Source organism: Pyxicephalus adspersus, chromosome 6, assembly GCF_032062135.1.
Source record: "Pyxicephalus adspersus chromosome 6, UCB_Pads_2.0, whole genome shotgun sequence".
Classification (NCBI taxonomy): domain Eukaryota; kingdom Metazoa; phylum Chordata; class Amphibia; order Anura; family Pyxicephalidae; genus Pyxicephalus; species Pyxicephalus adspersus.
Window position 1 is genome coordinate 81815491 of NC_092863.1, and position 21370 is coordinate 81836860.

Genomic DNA, 21370 nt, shown 5'->3' on the forward strand with positions numbered 1-21370 from the left:
TGGCAATGAAACCATTTACTTCCAATATACCCCTAAACAGGACAAAATGTGGAGACTGGAGTCCCCTATAACAGAGATGAAAGCAGGGTACATCCTTATTTAAAATTACTAGATATGCATCATATGTATCTGGCAATGCATTCAGCAAAGTGGCATAGCGGTTAGCACTCTTGACTTACAGTGCTGAACTATCAGCACAGGCATTAAATGTTCTCCTCATGTTTACATGGACTTGTTCCATGTGCTTTGAGTTTTCTTCCCACATTCCAAAAACATGCTAGTAGCTTATTAGGCTTCCATACAATTTGGACCAATTTTAGCATTCACAACTGTGGTAGTAACACAAGAATGTACTCTATTGGGCTGCTTTCAGGATTTAGGAAAGATGTGAGGGGGTTCATTGTTCTTTGTAAAGTGCTGTGGAAAAAATATCCAAAACTACAGAAAAAAAGTAAATAAATATAAAATTAGTTGTTTCTGTGCTGCCAAAACAATGGTTTTAGAAACGTTCAGCCAACCTGGATCAGTCTCATCTTTATTCTTTAGGGTCCTTATAGCTCAAAGGGAGATTAAGCCCTGCAAGACATACCGGATGATTCTATCAAAGCTATTTATAGAGAAAACTTGTTTTAACTTTGGATAAAGTAGGGAAGGGTTAGTCTCTGTGTTCAATATTGCTTGGAGGTCTCCCGTTGGAGAGATCCACCTTCATTGTTCTAGTGACCATTGTCACTAAGGCAGAACATTAAGGAAAATCAACATTTTGAGTGATGAGGAGAGAGGAAATCCTCTGATAAGGACATCAGTTCCAGTGTTCAACCCAGATTTTTTTATAAGCTGGGTGGGAAGAAATTGTAGGTGTGTGGCAGCCCCTGTATTGTGACCCAACTCTTCAGTAACCATCCCAAAAACAGCCGAGTGGTTACTGAAAACAGCCGGTGCTGCTGGTGTATCAGGCTAAAAGGGGCTGGGGAGAACACTATGTTCTGGGCATATTTGGCCACCATAACCAAGTTGGACAACAAAACTGAGGAAGGAAACTCAGGAGAGTTTCTTCAAACTGAAAAATGAGACTGCTGAGGTTAGTGTTAAATCAGAACTATGCTGCCATATGCTTTACTGGGAGCCTCAACATTTGGTTGCTGTATATTGGTAGTTTTCATTAACACTTTGGTACATAACCAAGATAAAAAAGCCCTAATCCCTTTCAAAAACCAGGCAAATGAGCTACTGTAATCCTGCAACAAACGATATTTTACAACTATACATTATGACATAGTACGTTTTAAAATTTGTCTCAGGGGACTGCAACCATGGATCAAAGACACAGTATATCTACAGGGAAAAAACAAAAATGTATATTCTGACAGTACTCATGTAAGTAAAAAAAACTATAGAAACATAATTCATATATGCACACTGCAAGAAATTTAACACATTATAATGCCCTATTAAGCCCTAAACACAATGGAGTACTACAAAATCACTGTGGACATTTGAGCCATCCAGCATTAAAAAAACTGAAACTTAATTTATAACTATTATCATATATTAGACAAACTTTTCCAGGCTTAAGGGAAACAAAAAGTACAAACTAATCTAAGATTTATCAAAGCTGATCCAAAATTGCCCTAAAAATGGCCATTAATTTAAAAAAAATAAGAAAGGAGCAATCCGAGCATTGGTTATATTGTCAGGGAGGAGCAGGCAATGAAAGGGCTTCTAAATGTCCAATAAGTAAGTCAAGTAAGTAAGCCTAAAAAGCAAAGGTTTTGAACCAATGAAAAAAATATCTGTATTTGGTCCCTTTTCACAAGAGAAAATAAAAACCTTCAATATTTACCTGCTGCATTTGGAGGGTGGTACGTTGTTTTTTGATGTTGGGAACGTGACAGTCAACTAACTAAACCCCAAAACTTACTTTTTACCTGAAAACTTAACCTCGAAGTACCTTTTCTAACCTTTGCTTCCCCCTAATTGTAAGCCAAATCTTCCCATGCCTCGTGGGGAGAGGGGGATAAAAATCACATACTGCTGCATACTTGAATGTACTGGGTATTATACATCTCGCTAGTAAATGAATGGAGGATTGGGAAAAACAGTAAGACCTGGAAGAGAAACACAGGTCGCTATTGCTGAGCTTTCCTTTTGATGTTGAATTATCATGATCATGGTGTTGATAATTTGATACTTTTCTGAATTACTGCCTGAGAAACACTAGTACACTAAAAAAGGTCACTAACTGCACATGTGTTTCAGGTCAGTGATTTAAAGTATTCAATGGGAGTCTTTTAGCAATTTTATTTTCAGATGTAGATAACAATGGTAGTCACCATGTTCATCCCACTACATTTCCTGTAATTGTGAGTTTGATTGCCAGGCGTTGTCCATTTTCCTTCATCTTTTTTCATGTGCACACAATGGCTTATTTAAACAGATTTGTCTTTTTATGAACATTGAGATACCATCATTGTGACTCATATTCACCAATGAGATTGGAATTATATAAATATTACAAAAATATTCTGCCTAATTACCATTCTTAGACACACTACATGATACACAATAGGCAATGTACAGATGAAATTCAGAGTTAAATTGTGGCACATAGAGTCTCAGTAAAAAAACAGTTCTAACCCTAATAAAACAAGAATTATTTTGTCTAAGTTTCTAAAAGGCACAACATGTATCCTATAGTGCCATTACCAGAAATACATACACAGAAACGCTTACCCTAAAGTAATCCCTGCATAGTTTGCTTGACCTTGTCATTACCTCAAATATAGTATTGGGGTAAACTACAAGCAATACCCTTAAAAAGACATCAGTCAAATTTCATCACTTAAAACTATAGAGAAAACCTTAAAATCAGTGGTAATAAAAATACAAAAATGGTGACTGAGACTGACAAGGTAAAGGGGTGCTTATAAAAAAAAATAGCAATACCTGCTACATTTATTATAGGCATAAAATGTGAAAATGGCTTTAGGTGTTTTGTGTTCTCATCTCAGCAATATTACACAATGTATAATATTCTTGCATTCCAGGGACTGAAGTCTTCTTGATATTTAGATCATCCTCATATTATTACATAATACATTCTTGTGCTTCTAACACAGCTTCAGATTTGGAAAAATACAGTGATGTCTCTGTGTAATATCTACATTACAGAATGTATATTTATGTTCCTGGGCCTGATTCTGCCTCTGCCTTTTAATGATATTAATTGTATATTGAACTGTATATTGACATTGAATATTGAAATGTCTGCTCAGCAGGTATATTTTGTTTTGCACCCTTTCTTGTTTTTCTGTATTATTTGCAATATCAGCAATTTAGTTCCAAGTGTTTGTTACAACTTCAGTAAACATCAATTTATGACATTCTCAGCAACCATTTTGTCTAGATTGCTTTACACAGAGATATATTACATATTCAGTCTCAAGTTTTCTACAAAAAATGTTTTTTTCCTATAATGCACAAATATGAACATGACTAAAGAATAAAAACGTCTCCTATCTAAAAGAAGCCACTGGCAATTGTAACCCAATAAAACTAAGTTAGATATAATATTAGTGGTAGTGGATGGAACTCTTTACATAAATCTTATCCATCCAGGTACTAAAAGCTATAGAGATTAACGCCATAAAATCAAAAGGTGCAGTACAGTCTATGACTAATAGGTTATAATTAGCTGCCGTGACGCAAAATATTCTACTCCAAATCGCTGCATTATTCTTATGATGTAGCCTCCTCAAGCACACAATAGGACTGATTTAATAAAGCTCTCCAAGGTTGGGGAGAAAACATTTTCATCAGTGAAGCTGGGTGACCCAGCAAATTTGGAACGTATTTTTAACTTGCTAGCAAATGTTTTCAATCCTGGACCAGATCCAATCCAGGTTGCTGGATCACCCAGCTTCACTGATGAAAGTGTATCCTCTCCTTGGAGAGCTTTAATAAATCAGGCTCATGTACTCACTGCAGGCTAAACAAAGTATGGCTTAAGTCACTGGCAACCATATTTGTGTACCATGCATAATCTGAGGAAATCACTAATTACAATTTGGGCAGAAGCATTGTGTGAGCCCCACCTCCCAAACATGTAAAAGAATGAATTCATGGGATGAATGTGTACTAACAGCTAATATTCTTCATGTTACAAGTAATCATGATGTGTGCCCATGACCCATAGCCAAAAGCAGCATTTGAGATTCAGTAGGTGCAACTCCTTTCAGCTTTTAGCTTAACAGCAGCAATATAGTCCTTCCATAAAAGAAACATGAGGAAAGTAATTTTAAGATATATTTTTAAAATCTTAGTTGCCTGACTGTCACATTAATACTTTGGAAGTTAGTGACCTATACAGAAAAAAACAGAATTTTAATTTAATGTGCACAGTTGCCTTCGGATTCATTCCCCACCAATTTTGTTGGCTCCTTGGCAGCAAAGAGAGTAGGCCCCGTGTAAGCTACAATACTGGGGACATTATACCTCTCCCCATGTGAAAGAACTGGGAGCAGCCAACCACCAGGCATCAGTGTTTTCATAGGAGGGGAAAAAAATGGTGACTCAAACGCAAGTACCAGCAATTTTCCTTTTGTCTGGATGGGTTGAAGTATACCTAAAGTCAATGGTTTCTCTTACTTTAGGATCAGGTAGGGAATAGGTAAAATCCCGGTGATCATTTTGCCATGCCATTCATTTAAGTGATTTCCCTATAACCACTGTCCTGTAGACAACACATGTTGTATTCCTGCTCAGGTGACAGATTTTCCTCCACTCTGCCAGTCCTGGTGAAAATAGTCACCAAGACAAATATAAGATTGAATCTCACGAATGGTGACACAGCCAATAACACAAACCTGGTTAAGATTCTTTGCCCCCCTCACCCCTCTATCAAAAAAGATACAATTTAGAAGAACAATAGGGATGCAGGTAAGGTGCTGCAGGTAGGACATGAATTAAAAAAAAACATTGATTTAACCTAATTGAAAGATAAACTTCACTTTATATTTGCCTAGATTTCCCATTCTCTAAAGCTACGTACACACTTCCAATTATTATCGTTGGAAAACGAACGACGAACGTTCATGCACGATATATACGACCGATCGTATAGCACCGATCCTGCACATAGAGTTAATGACACGATCGTTCGTAGATATTGTACACACAATAGATACGATCGTTTGAGCGATAGAGGAACTATGTGCACGACAGGAAAGTGGACGGACGTTCGTTCATCACGCATGCTCTGAACATGGACGATCAACGAACGACCGTACACACAAACGATGTTCAACGATCGTCGTCCAATCCGATCCGTCGGTCCGGTCGTTCGTTTCCAGCGACTTTCCTCGTTCGTCGGCGTCGTTGGTTACTTTTTTACGAACGATTTTTTGCCCAATCGATCGTTCGTCGTTCGATTGGAACGATAAAAATTGGAAGTGTGTACGCACCTTAAGTGCTTAGAACTCAGCAAGGTTTGGGACCCACAAAAGAGGGAAACTGAAAATGTTTTCAATTCACTATGTGGATTTGTAATGCTCAGAAAGGTAAATTGCCTAGGGCCCACAGAAGAATAGGAATTATGGGTAAGGCGGGCCAGACTCTGTGTCAATCAAGATGGTTCCTCTAATGCAATATGTCTAGATCTGGGCCCTGCTACAACTACTTTTACTAGGAAAACCATTTAAGGCTCAAAAATTACATCTGGCTTCAGGGAGTGTAGGAAATACAATACAAAAGGAAATAATATTTTATTAAATCTTGGACCTTTTTAGTGTTGGGTATTTATCTCACATTCTGCAGCACTTTTACATGTGATTTTGAGACTACTGGTTTACGGAAATTAACAAGTGACAGGTGTAAGCAATTAACAGGAATGATGTCATAGTGACATACAGTGTTTAATGGCGCTTAACACGAGCCACTTTTCTCCAGCAATTCTTTTCCAGCAGTGAGCTCAGTATGGCTGCTTATCAAAAGACTGGTTGCAGAACTTCAAACACTCTCTAATGTGGATTTATTCCTCATTAAAAATAATTTTGGTGCAGACATTATTAGCAGTGACAGCAGTATGCTTCACAGCCTTTAAAGTCAGGGAACTGTCCAGTGGAGAGCATCGACTCGGACTGGTTACAATTAGGAGGAAATAAAATGCGGTGTGCAGATTCCACTTTTCAACTTCAAGACATAAAACTTGTTACAAGAAGCCATAAAGGATTTTCAATTACTTATCATGCAATTCCCAGAAAAGGGACCAAATACATCAACTGGGGATGTTACATCAGAGACCTGTAACAACTGTAAGTTTCTAAAACAGAAAATACGTTTGGCATTTGATGGGATTTAAAATGGAGGTCCACAAGTGTCATTCAACTATCCAAAAAATGTGCAGCAAATTGTTCAGGAAAAATTGGCAAAAATCATTCACATACTGCAAATCTGGTGCATGCATGTTCATGTACCTCTTTCCCCCAGTAAAATCATTAGCCAATGCTTGCCATGTTTCAGTAGCAGATGGGTTTTCATGGGTGAGGTTTGACGTACAAATCCAAACTTCCTGCTTTTCAAGCACTGGTTTGTGAATGGCCAAATGTGTTGCCATGTTCTTACCCTCAACGATATCCAGGTTTTTTACTAATATAGTGCTTTACAGAGTGAAGTAATTACAGGCATAAAGAATATTATGCTTACTACTTCCAGTATGTCCTGTATCAGGTGACAGGTCCGTTGACTTCTAGTCTGCCCCACCATCACCTGCCATGCTATATTGCTCCCAAGTGCTCCAGAGAACCCTGGTAATGGCCACAAACTATCCATTGCACAGTCTATATGCCAATGCGTAATAGGACTTGAAGGTTACATTGTCACCCGAGTTATCCCTCCTCCCAGGAGCCAACATTACTCACAATGTGAAAAAAATGATAAATCCTTCCCCACAAAAAAAAGTAGATTTTTATTTTAAAATATGTGAGTAAAAACGTTCTCACTTCTGTGGTGACTGAGGGAGGGAACTTTAGTATACATTTTCACAGCATTTCAAAATTCAACTTAAAAAAAAAAAAAAAGAATTTCAAAGAACAACATTTTTCACTTTAGGATTTGTTATTCAGTAAAGTGAAAGAATTGGTCTAGACTCTGACTTTGGCAGGGCATTGATAACTGACGCTCGGGACACATTTTTTGATGATACAATTGTTTTCCCTACAGTATCTTGAACATATCAGATATCATTTGATGGTAAAACCTGATAACAGTTATCACAAAAATAACCAGTAGCATATTTTCTTTGTACAACACATAAATAGGAAGTGATGAAGAGGAAATGATGGTCCTGCCAATCCTTCTAAAATATAATGAAAGATGTCTCGGCATTCAAGGTAGCCAGTTTACTTAAAAGCTTTATTCATGATGACCCAGCTTTGAAAAAGGCCCTTCATTTATTATACATTTCAAAAAAGAAAGTAAAAATATTAACTTTAAAAGACCTGCACAAAAACCTGAAGTACAGAGCAGGTAGGATATACACACTATAAATTTAAACTGCAGTTTATCTTTAGAGTTTTACATTCCTTTAAATCAGTGGTCCCCAACCATTTATGGACTCTGGACTGCACACGTGCAGGGAGCCGTGTGTCACTCAAAGGGGAAGAAACTTCCCCCAGAGTCACGTCATGATGCCAGAACCCGCTGTGGAGTGCACCAGCCAGAGTCGCGGAACTGCAGGTTGAGGACTGTTGCTTTATATAATGTTGTTTAAAGTTACCTTCTACCACTCTTAAAGGATTCAAGGTAGTGATATCCTTTACTTTCACTCCCCACTCCAAAGAACCTCAGTGTGCACTAATGCCTGGAACCAAAAAAAACAACCAAAAAACAGAAAAAAATCCTAGCTGGATCATGGCACTTGGTTCATTTATTCCTAGGGCTGGGCTGTACTCATGACAGCCTCCAGTGATCCAAGGGAACATCTTCTGAGCAATAGGAATAAATAGTAGAAGTGGTGTACTGCTGTAGTGGATATGCAACATTGCACAGGGCTACGCAGTGAATATTTATGGAGAGGGTATGAGGGCAAGTGTTCTACTACCTGAGCCATTCTAAGCCCCCCTAAGAAAAGCCCAAACAGTAGAACACAACTTCATGCAGCTCCTGTGGGGTAAGGTGATAATAGAACTTTAACTATGGTTCTGACAATGGGCCTGATTTAATAAAGCTCCACAAGGCTGGAGAGGATACACTTTCAACAGTGAAGCTGGGTGATCCAGCAAACCTGGAATGGATCTGGTCCAGGATTGAAAACATTTGCTAACAAATAGCAAATGACTTACAAAATCTATTCAAGGTTTGCTGGATTGCCCAGCTTCACTGATAAAAGTGTATCCTCACCATCTTTGAAGAGGTTTAAAAAAATCTACACCAATGACTGTGAACATAATACCAGTAAAAAATATGGAGTGCTTGCTCCATATTTGTTATTTACTTGATTAAATAAGCTCTAACAGACAAAAGCACAGAAAGAACAGGTTGCATATCACCCGATTGCCATTCCAATTCACCCTATTGGCTGAAACATAATTTTTCAGTCCCCTAACCTGTTTCAGTCATAGCGTTACAATGCATCAGTCCTGCCAGCAAGCTTTACACGATATCAGCCCACTGACTGAGAAGTGTAAAAAACAAAACAACAGTAAAGAATGAATACACACATAAAATGGTACACCTTATCAAATCTACTGTTTTCATATTTTGCCTACATCTTTCCCAGCCACCTAATGTCAATTACATTTTCACGGTCATCTAAGCATTCTTTTATTCCAGGTGACTAGACATATACTTGCAGAAAAAAAAATGAAGTTAAAAACACACCGAGTCATGCCAAGAAGCAGCAGGATGAAGTGTACCACTCTAACAATCCTGCCTTTGTACTCGTTCAACACTATACCTTATAATATGCTTTGATGAATGGCCAAGAAAAATCTCAGCTGGGATACAGTTGTGTGCCTAAACAATCTGTGATTGTGTTTAATGTACTCTAGCAGGTCTGACTTAAAGACTCTGCCAGTGCCTCACCGAGGTTTGGGACGTTATTTATTTATTAATACTCACATTTTAAGTGGAAGGGGCTAGTTAAATATTATGCAATGATGATGGCTTCCTTCTTTTTTTTTTTTTTTTTGAGGCACACAAGTTACAGATGGGTGGCATTTATTAATACAGCTCTTCTAAAGCTATTTCATCAAAGTATCATGCTTTCCTCAGAGAATGCTAGGCAATTTTACATCATTAGTAGAAGAGAAGGATCTAATTCAAACTCTGGGCAGACAAGAAACAACACCAAGGAATTTTGGTGAATTTAAATACTTAATGTGACTCCTGTTATCAGCCTCCTGACATTTCCTGCACAGTGACATTCAGATAGGAAGGTGGAAGGCATTAGGTTTGCTGCACTGTTCACGTTCTAAAAAGAAACTTGTCTTCTGCTGCTCCTTTACGGTTTAGTTTCAAGTTGAATAGCAGTGTGTTTAAAAAAGTAGATAAAGCTCAAAATCCTTATAAAAGCAGTGTTCTCCCCAGCTGCTTTAAACCGAATGCACCACCCAGCACTTTTCAGTAACCCCCTGGATGTTTTTGGGTGGTTACTGAAATTTGGGTCACAATATAGGGTCCACCACCTGCTCACAACTTCTTTCCACCTGGCTGAAAAAAAAATCTAGGGAAAACACTAATTTCTATTCACCCAAATGCACTGGGAGCACATTTTATTACAAAACAAAACATGAGGAAAAATGTATTGAACGTATGTTATTCTTTTACAGAAAGGTCAAGAAAAAAAGACGACTAGGCTGTTCAAAAAAAAGGCCGTGGGTGACACCATAATGTTAGAACCTGCCCACTATCCCATCGCAGGTCTGAGCCTGTGATAGGAGAGTGGGCAGGTTGTGTCAGGAGAAGGACCCCGCTTGGGGGTGCACTGGCCAGAGCCATGGACCACCGCTGGTCTCCGTGCTCTTGCGGCCCACCTGTGAAGACGGCACTAGTGGGCCGCGGACCGGGGGCCCTGCTTTACAAAGGACGGTGCATGGCTAGCTAAGTACAGACATTTTTTCCCCCACTGTTGCTAATAACATTTTCCCAGATTGAAGTGAAATCACTACAATTATTCCCAGGTATACACAGGCAAATTTTGTCTCATTGTACCAAAACAGCAGCACAATTTGAGGTGAACCAAACTAAGAAAAACATATGGATTGAGACTGGCCCTATGTTGCCCAAACTGATGAATATTCACTAGACTAAATATTTATTTAAACCTCTTTTTTCAACTTAGAATTTCTCAATCCAGTGACATTTCTTGACTGATTTCATCAGATTCAAACCAGTTTTACCATGTTATGAAAAATATATGCTTTTGAGATGGCTTAGATCCCTGTTGCAGGCTTCATAATATGTTCTTCGGGTTTTATATCAAACAATGACTAACTCGGTTCAAGTCTCTACTACCGATACATATGATCACAGTGATTTAATAAAGACAAATAAATGCAAGCTCAACTGCTATCTCCCCATGTTTCTAAAAGGAGCAGGCCCACAACAGTTTTCCGTATTTCACTCCACTTCTTATCAACCCACTGACCTGGAACATGTAAAAAAAAAAAAAAAGGGAAAGGTTCAGATATCACCAACTCCATGTAGGTCAATGGCCTGCAAATGACAGTTCCAGATCCAGCACCAAACCAAGGCAACAAAACAACGGTAGTCCCTATACATTTTATTTTACAGGTTTCCATAATCGAATGGGTCCATTCTTAACCTTTTGGATATTTATTTTAAGATCCTGGTAGAGGTTGAAAAGCAATTTTCCCAGTCTTTTTAATTGTACTTTTACAGAAAAGTGAAATGTTAATGAACCCTCTATCTGGGATGTTCTATAAGATAGACTCCAGTCCTAAATGTTGTGAAGCAAAAACAGACCTAGCTTTTATGGTTCTTTATAGTAGTCAGGTCTACTTTCGAGCCAGGGCAGTAGCATTCTGTTCTGGTGTTTATATAGGAGAATAGAAGCGTGTTTACATAGGAGAATGGAGGCTCGGGACACAACGACTGGTCCTAACCATTAATCTGCCTAATGACAGATTCCAGATAAGAAGTTATATTTACATTTCTTATGTAGAGGTGGCTGGGAAAGAGGGGGGGGGGGAGGAGGATAGCTGTATTTTACTGTAAATGTACAGTTATAATATAATAGTTTCAGAGTCCGTGAAGATGGGAGTTCAGCTATTCTGTTTCCAGGTATAAAAATTTGCAGCTCTGTTTAGGTATACAGAAATGAAGAACAGGGAATACCATGTAGCAGGAGTGTGAAAATCCAATATGGGTAGAGACAGAGCTATGAAGAACTATGGTAGTTTAGGCTTGGACCAAATATAAAAACAAAAAAGGAAAATTTGCTAATACAATGCTACAGAAATATTTTGTGATATACTAGTAACCATTGACATGTTACAAAAAAAAGAAAATTTCCAGTCCCCGTCATGCTACTAAGCGAGAAAAAAATTCACAACATTGAGCCCGATTTAATTAAACTCTTCAAGGCTGGAGAAGATACACTTTCATCAGTGAAGCTGGGTGATCCAGAAACCTGAAATGGATCTGGTTCAGGATTCAAAACATTTGTTACCAGATTACTTTGAAGAAATCTGGATCACCCAGTTTCCCTGATGAAAGTGTATTCTTTGATAAATCAAGCTAATTGTCTTAAATATACCAACTGCACTATGGACTGTTTGAATAGAATTGAAGTACCTCTTGTATGTAATGTATATTGGATATGATTATTCCATATTGCAATATTTTGTTGGTGTTGTCTGATAAAGAACTCCATGCTACATGAAGTGCTGGGACCATCTCTACAGGTTCAAATTTTCAGATATATAAACTTCATCGAAAATGACTGTTTTTTTTTCTTTTCTTGACTACCTCATAAAAATTGGGTACTAACCCCCCCCACGGTGATATTGGTATTGTATACAGTACACTTAAACAAAAATATACCAACAGCACTAAAATCCACATCTAAATAGGCCATATAATGTATCTAAATGACAGATGGCAATCATAACCCTCAAAGAATTTGAGTGATATCTATATGCACCTCATACAAATGAAGTTCTAAAAGGCTAAATAGAATACAAAAGCATCTATCACTAATGTATTAAGTATGCAAGTCAACTGTTAAGAATCTTTGCATAAACTTTTATGATGGTTGCATATAATCTAGAGTCAAAGATGTAAATTTTGTGCAGCTAATTTGCATTCTAGTAACTAGGTTGTGTGTCCTCTATAAGCTATTAAAGTGTAATTACAGTCTGGCATAACATACAATAAAACAAATTAAGCTTAATTACAGTCTGGCATAACATAAAATAAAAACCCGTCTCCCAGCTGCTTATTTCTTATATAGTCATCCTATCTGCCTTTGTTTCGAAATAACATCATCCGTAAAAAAGCACAATTCCCCCTACATTACTGAAAAATGAGTACTAGTGGCAGCCATGATTCATGGTTAGGTCATATCCTGTTCAGAGGGAGCATTCTGTTCAAAAAGACCTACTGTTAGTTCATATGTCAGGAAAAGTCTTCCGGCTTTGTTTGGTTAGTAATAGGAAGATTAGCTGCTTTCCATACGTCAAAGTAAAGTGGGGAGCTAAGTGCGGAACACTTTTGGTCAATGCAGACTCTGGGATGATAATGAAACCAACCTGTTTAACCATTTCAGGTACCTATTTTAAAAGTAGAAATCTTTTCCTACTGAAAGAGCAACAGCCAGGTGACGGTGTCCAGCCCCTCCTGATTTGCATCCTAACGGTTTTACATCTGCAGTGTAATATCATCTAACATCATATAACAGGATTTCCGGTTAGATTTGGTGATGTCACCACTTTGCAGGTTATTGTTTTCCTTGCTGAAAAGGAAGTTGTAACTGAAGACCACCTCCTTACTTCGACTGTTATGTAGATCTATGCCACATATCAGATTGACATCAGAGGAGCAGTTCTAACATTGAGAAGCAAAGCCATGTCCTTCTACCAAGATAGTTCCTTCCAAATCCCGACACATGCAAATAAAGTAGAAGAAAGTCAGCAAGGGGAAAAAAGATGAGCTGCAGTGAGCCCATGGGATGCTAGTGGGCCTAATCATAACAAAAAGAAATTAAATTTTTAGGCAAATGCTTGCGGTTCGAGTGACTCAGCCTGATTTAATAAAGCTTTCTAAGACTGGAGAGAATACACTTTCATTGGTGAAGCTGGGTGGAATTGATTGCTTGAAAGTCATTAGCTATTTGTTAGCAAATGTTTTCAATCCTGGACCTGATCCATTCCAGGTTTGCTGAATCACCCAGTTTCACTGATGAAAGTGTATCCTCTCCAGATTTGGAGAGCTTTATTAATTTAGGCCCACTATCTCTGTTCTCATGTTCCACAAAAAGGGAAGAGGTCAGGAGAATGCTGGGCTCCACCTCAAAGCTGCCATTATTATGAGGGAATTTCTCACTTTAAATTCTGCATTCCCTATTTGTATTACATTATGGATATATAGCTGTACAAATAGTTCAAATCCAGCCTCAGAACTAGGGGATAGTTGGGTTAAAAGTGGGAAAGCCAGAAATGACAATGGTGAGCTCCTGTGTGGTCATTCATATTGTTTCATTTACTTGAATGGGTCTGTTTAAGTTTATTTGTACAGTGCTGTCTAAGATGTTGCTTCTATACAAACTGATTATTTAACAAAGGGCTTCCCTTTGAAGTCGAACATCTGATGTTACAGAACAGAGTTAGGCATTCTATGGAAAAAAGAATGTCTAACTGACATTCAGAAAGCAGCTGATTCGAAGCTGGTGACATGGCTTTGGCATGAAACTTTTCGTGGCTCATAAAATAGCCATGTTTCTAGGTGATCATTTTACATAGCACAAATAATGACTGAATCACATTTTTAGTGCACAAAATTGCCTCCCCTCTTATCATTATAGCATTGTGGTGAGGAGAAGACGTATACCTCAAATCAAACATTACAACAGAGTAAAGATAAATACAAAACAAAAAAATGAAAAAAATTCAGCTATTTATACAAAAAATTTTAGATTCAATTGACATTTACATCATAGCAGCTGTCCAATGATTGGAACGCTCCACAAGCGGGGTTATTTTACTACTGAAAATGGTAAAAAGGAATTCTGCGGCACAGACACAACAAAACAGAACAGATTAATCTAGTTAGCCGATTTTTTCTCCTCCTCTCTCAAACACTTCTTGTCAGAACGACTGCAGCAGTTCTTAATTATCCATATGTCGCAGTGTTTCCTTTCAACAAATGGAATGGTTCTTGTATGGCCTTAATCCTGCTATTTGCAGACAGTAGGCCTGTTAGGGAAGAGTGTATGGGGTGAACTGGGCGGCAGTCCAAGTCTGGAGCAATATGCCATGTGTGCAGTACGCACTATGTCTGACTTCTGACGGGGAGCTGGTTCTTCTCACAGGCAGAAATGATCTTTCAGTTTCTACACTGAATAAAGCAGCAGACTGGAGATTCCACTGTTTGCCACCTTCTGGAAAAACACGTCTGCAAGTTACCATCCAATCAGAGGGGCACTGGTTCCCTAGGCCCCAATGAGTTTGTTTAAAACCTGACTAAATCCAAAATCGAACAGATTTTTTTAAAGCAATCATGTTGATTAGTGCAAATTATGGGCATTACCTTTGGAACTAACTTGAAATAAAAAGCCCATTATGTAGATGTGTTTGGCTTTAGTTGTGCACCTATCCATACAGAACCTCTTGCCTTTAGGTTTCTTGTTAACAAGCTGAGGTCAGACAATGGCCCTGATTTATAAAAGTTCTCCAAGGCTGTAGAGAATACACTTTCATCAGTGAAGCTGAGTGATCCAGCAAACCCGGAATGATTCTGGTCCAGGATTCAAAACATTTGCTAGCAAATTGCAAATTACTTTGAAGAAATCCATTCCAGGTTTGCTGGATCACCCAGTTTCACTGATGAAAGTGTATCCTCTCCAGCTTTGGAGAGCTTTCATAAATCAGGTCCAATGGGTCAGACAATTTCTCACTGCCTAATTTCCAACCCCTTCTCCTGAATGTACATGGTTTCATTTGTAAAGTAATACACATTCCCTTTTGATATTCTCTTCCATTTCCTAGTTGGGCACTTTGGAAATAGGTAATATTGTAAACATTTAATAGATAGTAGTTAGCTACAAAAAAAAAAAAAAAAAACACATTGTAAAATGAAGCATAGAGACGCTAATGAACCAATTGCCCCACTGGGTTTAAAAATGTAGTTTACCAAACTATACTTAAGCTGTATTGGGGGAAAAAACACCCTAAATATTTTTCACCCTCCAATCCAGGACTTTTGGTGATATTACTATGTTAAGGGGTTTTGCAATTGATTCAAAAAGTTGTGGGTCCTAACCTTTCAATGTGTTTGGATTGCTGACACTCAAAAACAGAATGTTTGGATCGGTTAAGTTGACTGAACTGGGGAAAACGTGGAAAACACTAGCTAATGACATGACTGTGGGTTAAATGAAAATGACAGAAGAATGGATCTAGTAAAAAATGAAAAACGAAGACCATAAATGTAGACGAGCTTAAGAATATAAACTCAGGTATGAACCCAATCCCTAAATGCAAATATCAAAGAAGAGAACCATAGTTTTAAACAATTATAAATTGCATCAACTGATTGATGCAATTTATTAACTGATAATGTTTTAAACTGCCCTTGTAAAATATGTCATTCTTCTTTTGTATTATACAAAGGTCCAAGCCTCAGTAAGGCTATCTTATAAGGCAACTCCCAACCACAACAAACACATTTTTATTGTACTAAAATAAAATATTGCCCCCTTCCTCATTTTCCCCCTCCGAGACATAATTTAGTCCTAGTATTTTTGAATCCTCCTCTTCTCCTTGACAATTACAGGTTATTTACAGAATACAAGCTGTTTTGTGAAAGAAAGAAAGCACATCAGCGCACCACTTCCACAGTCAATGCGCCAGAATAACAGAGGGGGCAGTTAAGTGGACCATTGAAGGTAACTTAGTAATTAGGTATTGTGGCTGGTGTTGACCTTTAAAGTATATATTTACGTTCTTAAAGAACGTAAATGTGGTGATATTAAGTATATAGTCATGGTATGGATATACAAATCCTGACTGTTAAACGTTAGCAACAAAACTTGCAATTGACATTACTACCTTTTTTAGATAGATATGTCATATGCCTGTGACAGGAAGGGCAGGGAAGTGACTGTACAAGTGGCTGCACGATTTATAAAAATAATATTTACTGCTAAGCAATTATGAGTTGTTTATAGGCAAAGTACTTGACAGTTGGATATATTTTCTTTTAAACATTTGCAAAAGCAAGGGTTGCTTTAAATATCCTTAAATGTATTTTGATGATTGTATTGGTACCAGTATGCCCGGGCATCGCATTCTGTACAGAACGGGTTAGGAAAATAAGGAACAATTTCCAAAAAGAGAGAATAGCTGTGATGCCAAAAAGCCACTTAGTGATTATAAGGTTAAAACAGGTTAGTTTTATTGAATGCCTATCGCATGATGCACAGTCTAGTGGAAGCACAGAACACATTATTTTGTGCCTCTAAATTTTTGAAATGGGATACAATTAGACCACAAGTAGTTATTCTCTTGGTGCTTACCAGTAAAGAAAAGCTGTGTTAATAGAAGCAGACATTGATAAAAGATCAGACTAGGTTACACAGACTGTAAAGGATATGCAGAATTACTGGCTGTGGCGACCTGTGCATCATTATTGTGCCCAGTCGGTATGCAATAGCTCGAGCTAAGAACGTCAATATAAAATAACTGCAATCATTTTACAGGCTCACTTAAGCTTCCAATCACTATCCTGGCATTTCTTTAATCATCTGAATAGATGCATATAAAACTTTGGAGTCAGACAGAGGTTTAAAAAAAAAAAAAAGCCAAAAAGGAGGAGAACGAGGATATTCATAAAAAAGAATGTAGAATGGCAGACGCTAGACAGGAAGTGTTAAGAACTGAGACTCCTGGGATTTCTCCTGTCCTATAATTAATCATAAAACAAGTTGCTCTCTGTTAGTGGTAATTAAAACAATGCTGCAATTGAACCTCTCTCTAGAGGTCTACTGGCTGGAGGTGTTTAGCACATTAGAAGCAATGTCACTACAACACCTAAAATCAGAAATATTGCTGCTTCCAGTCTAAACTTGCACACATTTCTGTTAAAAAGAAAAGAAAAAAAAAGGGCAATGGGGAGTTTGGCGGTTTCTAGACAACCGTAAATGTGGTATTTCTTAGCTTGTATTTTACGCTGTCAACATTTCTGGCATAACTACGGAAAACCAAAGTGCTTCCGTCATTAACATAAGGGAAAGGCTATGGATTTAAAGCTGAGGCTGAAACTAACCAGAGCTACGAAGTTTCATGGTCAGTGTACGCCTCCTACAGGAGAGGACACCTGTGACAGGACAACCTGATAGTGAAATACTAGCTGGGACTTTGCTTTGCTCTGTAGTCAATACACTTTTCTGCCATTTAGATAAACTTTGCTGATGCCAAAGGGCATGAGTAACAAAGAGCAGGGGGTGACACAGTTGACATAAAGCCCCGAGTCTGGGTTCTAGTCCCAAAAGAGTCATTTGCCCTGATTTATTGAAGCTCTCTAAGGCTGGAGAAGATACACATTCATCAGTGAAGCGGAGTGATCCAGCAAACCTGGAATGGATAAGGCCCAGAAATCAAAACATTTGCTAGAAAATAGCAAATGATTTTGAAGAAATCCATTCCAGGTTTGCTGGATCACCCAGCTTCATTGAAGAAAGTGTATCCAGCCTTGGAGAGCTTTAATAAATCAGGGCCAATCACTGAATATAATACGAGTAACAAATATGGAGTGCTTGCTCCATATTTGTTACCTACTTGTTTTATAAGATGGGGAAATAAAGTGCTTCTTGTGAAAAGAAAATTGTTAAATAGCAATTGAGGGGCCTTCTCTTCAATCTACTGCAGCAAAATTTCATAATGCTCTTGGCATGTGCAGGACACATAAATCTGTGCTGTGACACTTTTTCTCTTACATCACCAATCCTATTTAAACTTCCAAGGCATGTCTGCATCTGTTAGTGACACTTTCATAGGTCAGGTTTCTGTAAGTGAGGCAACATGAAGTCTATAGTGGGCATAACTGGGATACTCTTCTCCTGTAATGTAAACTCCTTGTACACACTCTTATCATCTCTCGTCTGGACTACTGTAACCTCCTCCTCTCAGGTATTCCACTAACCCGACTCTCTCCTCTACAATCCAATATGAATGCTGCAGCCATTTTTTCAAACTTTCCTACCCGTCTTCTTCTGTATTTTAAAACCCTTACTACTTTCCACCACTACATATCTCCCCTCATATTGTATGCTGCTTCAGCCACCACCTAGATTGTAAGCTCTTTGAGGCAGGATCCTCTCCTCCTCCTGTGTCACTGTCTGTATCTGTCTGTCATTTGCAACCCCAATTTAATGTACAATGCTGCGTAATATGTTGGCGCCAAATCTAATAATAAGTAATATGTTGGTGCTATAAAATACTAATATTAATATAAGTAATATTACTGCAGCTGGGGGAGCAAAGGTGATTCCCAGGTTATGGACAGAAGGGAGTAGGATGGGCTCTTTCAGAAATTTGCACATGAAGACATGTGTACTGCACATGTTGTGTGCTGTGATGTTATTTATGCCTAATAGCTCCCTAACACACCTTACCAACTAAAACAGAGCACCACAATACAGTGGAATTTACTACCAAGCACTGTGGTGTCCTGGTTTAAAAAAAAAAAGTACATGCACCTTTTTTGGTGTGTTAGGTAGCACATTCATTAAATAACAATAGTGCTACATGCAAGAGTGCACCTAAGTGCACTCTTACATTTGCAATTTTAGATGATAGTCTGCTGCTATTATCCCTTCTCTCTTTACTCCTAAAAAGATAAAGGCAAGCTTTGTCATCATTCAGCATCTACATCAAACTAATAAAACAACATATTCAAAGATAACATAATTGCAGAGTACACCTAAGTTTTTGGCAGCACAAATTCCCTGGTTTACTTCCCTGCTGCCACTAAGATTGTTGCAGTGGTTGTCGGAGTAAGACATCACTGGGAAAAGATTTTCCTCCTGTCGACACCAAACTGATAATATTTTGTCAAGCTGCTCTGCTATGGTCTTAGGCTGCGTAAACATGTTCAATTATTGTCGTTGAAAAGGATCTTTCACAATGCTTTCCAACGACAAAAAACTAGACTATGTATGGAGGCGCGTTGTACATACAGTACTGTTCTGCTCTATGTAGAGGGGAGATGGGGGAACAAAGGAGCGGTACACCTCTCTCACCTTTTTCTTTTTGTGCAAAAAGGCACAAGGGGGGAGTAGGGGTTTATACATTAAAAATTGAGACAAAAAAGATTTATATGTTTTTAAAAAAAAACCAAAATGATAGTTATAGTCAAAATAACAACAGCTTTAATGACCACTGAGTGTAAAAAGGTTAAATGTATAATGAACACATTTTGGGGTCAAACTTCTGTATATTATGACACCCATAAAAATGAAATAGTTTAGTACATATTTCAGTTTGTGTTACATAAAACATGAATATATATAATACAAAATAATTGGGTACAATACTTGTTTCTAGTGGTCTTTTCTGCCATCTACAGGTTCATGTGAGAATGACAACAGTAAAATCTTGGAGGAAGCTGAAGTATTTTTAAATTGTAAAACTCACATTTGACTTCTAGCTGCAAGTTCTAAATGTACTGACCCACAATAAATGAGAAGCCAGTAAAATCAAAACCTGATTAGCATACGATTCTGTCCATGATTAGGAAATTCCAGAATCCACTGGATTAGACAATCTTTGCAAGTCAATATGAATATTATCTTTATTTTTATTATTAAACAGGATTTATATAGTGCCAACTTATTACACAGCGCTGTACATTAAATAGAGGTTGCAAATGACAGACAGATACAGACAGTGACACAGCAGGAGGAGAGGACCATGCACAGAAGAGCTTACAATCTAGGAATGTTCTCCCTGTGTTTATGTGGGTTTCCTACGTGTACAGCGGTTTCCTCCCACATTCCAAAAACATAAAGTTAGGTTAACTGGCTTCCCCCCAATATTGGCCTTAAACTGTGGTAATGACATATGACTATGGTAGGGACATTAGATTGTGAGCTCCTTTGAAGGACAGTTGGTGAAAAGGGTATGGACTTTGTACAGCGCTGTGTAATATGTCGGCGCTATATAAATACTGTGTAATAATAATGATAGAGAGAAAACTAGCATCTTTAGTAGAAAAGGTGTTACAGCAGTCCCTGCACTCCTCTCAGCATCAGGTCCTCCCATACGATAAATATTTAATGGCAACATTCAGCTATCACCTACAAATATGGCATGGATGGCACCACACAAATTTATTTGCTTACCTGCGGCTATTCCTCTTCTCTGAGGGATCATCAGCTGCTTTCACTGATGTCTTTTCTTTTTTATTTGAGTCTTTTTTCAGTTTGTTGGATATGCGATCTCTCATCTGCAGCTTCTCATCACTATCAATTTCCTCTTCATCCTCATCTTCTTCACTCGGACTTTCCTACAATACAATGTAAACCTTAGAAAAGACTGCATATTATAAGTAACTGGACGTCCCTTACAGTGTATTTTATTTGAAGAAATCCCTAAAACTAACTACATTTTTAATTTAGATCTGCTGAATACATTTAAGATGCATTCAAAGTCTGTACAAACCCATACAGTTTTTTCTTTCAAAGGCAGACACAGCCTGAGTGGAAAAGCCTGTACTTGCCAGTATGTTGCTGGGAGAGACCCTTGCTCGTGTGAAAGTAGAGATCCCTCAGAGAAGTCCAACTTATTTACTGCTGCGTCAGCTGTGAAATCAGCAAATACCCGCAAAATAGACCACTTTAGTTTATGACTGACAGGGGGAAAAAATATATCTACAGGGAGACAATTGGTTTCAGTGATCAAGGTTTTACTGTTTCTAAATCACTAGTTCTGTAGTAACTGTAGATAATTTAAAAAAGGATTAAAGCTTGTTAAGCTTAAGAAAATATAAATAACAAGGTTCTTCAAAGTTCTGCAAAGTAATGAGAAGTTATGAACCGTAATGAAGACAGAAAAGAAGAATACATACACAATGAACACATGAAGCAATTAAACTAACGCTTGTACAGTAAGTAGTAAGTACAGCTAAAGTATCT

The 21370-nt window shown here is 38.0% G+C and overlaps 1 protein-coding gene across 3 annotated transcripts in view; it reads right to left on the reverse strand.

Annotated features, from left to right (window-relative positions):
* The window catches only part of CWC27 (CWC27 spliceosome associated cyclophilin), a 237247-nt gene that overhangs the window by 198254 nt on the left and 17623 nt on the right, over positions 1–21370 (reverse strand). For all 3 annotated transcript variants that reach the window (XR_011921489.1, XM_072416360.1, XM_072416359.1), the window contains exon 10: positions 20579–20742. Coding sequence is in view for 2 of the 3 variants with exons in the window: in XM_072416360.1 (XP_072272461.1) it covers positions 20579–20742 (164 nt within the window). In the remaining variant the exon portion in view is untranslated. The remainder of the gene's footprint in view (positions 1–20578; positions 20743–21370) is intronic.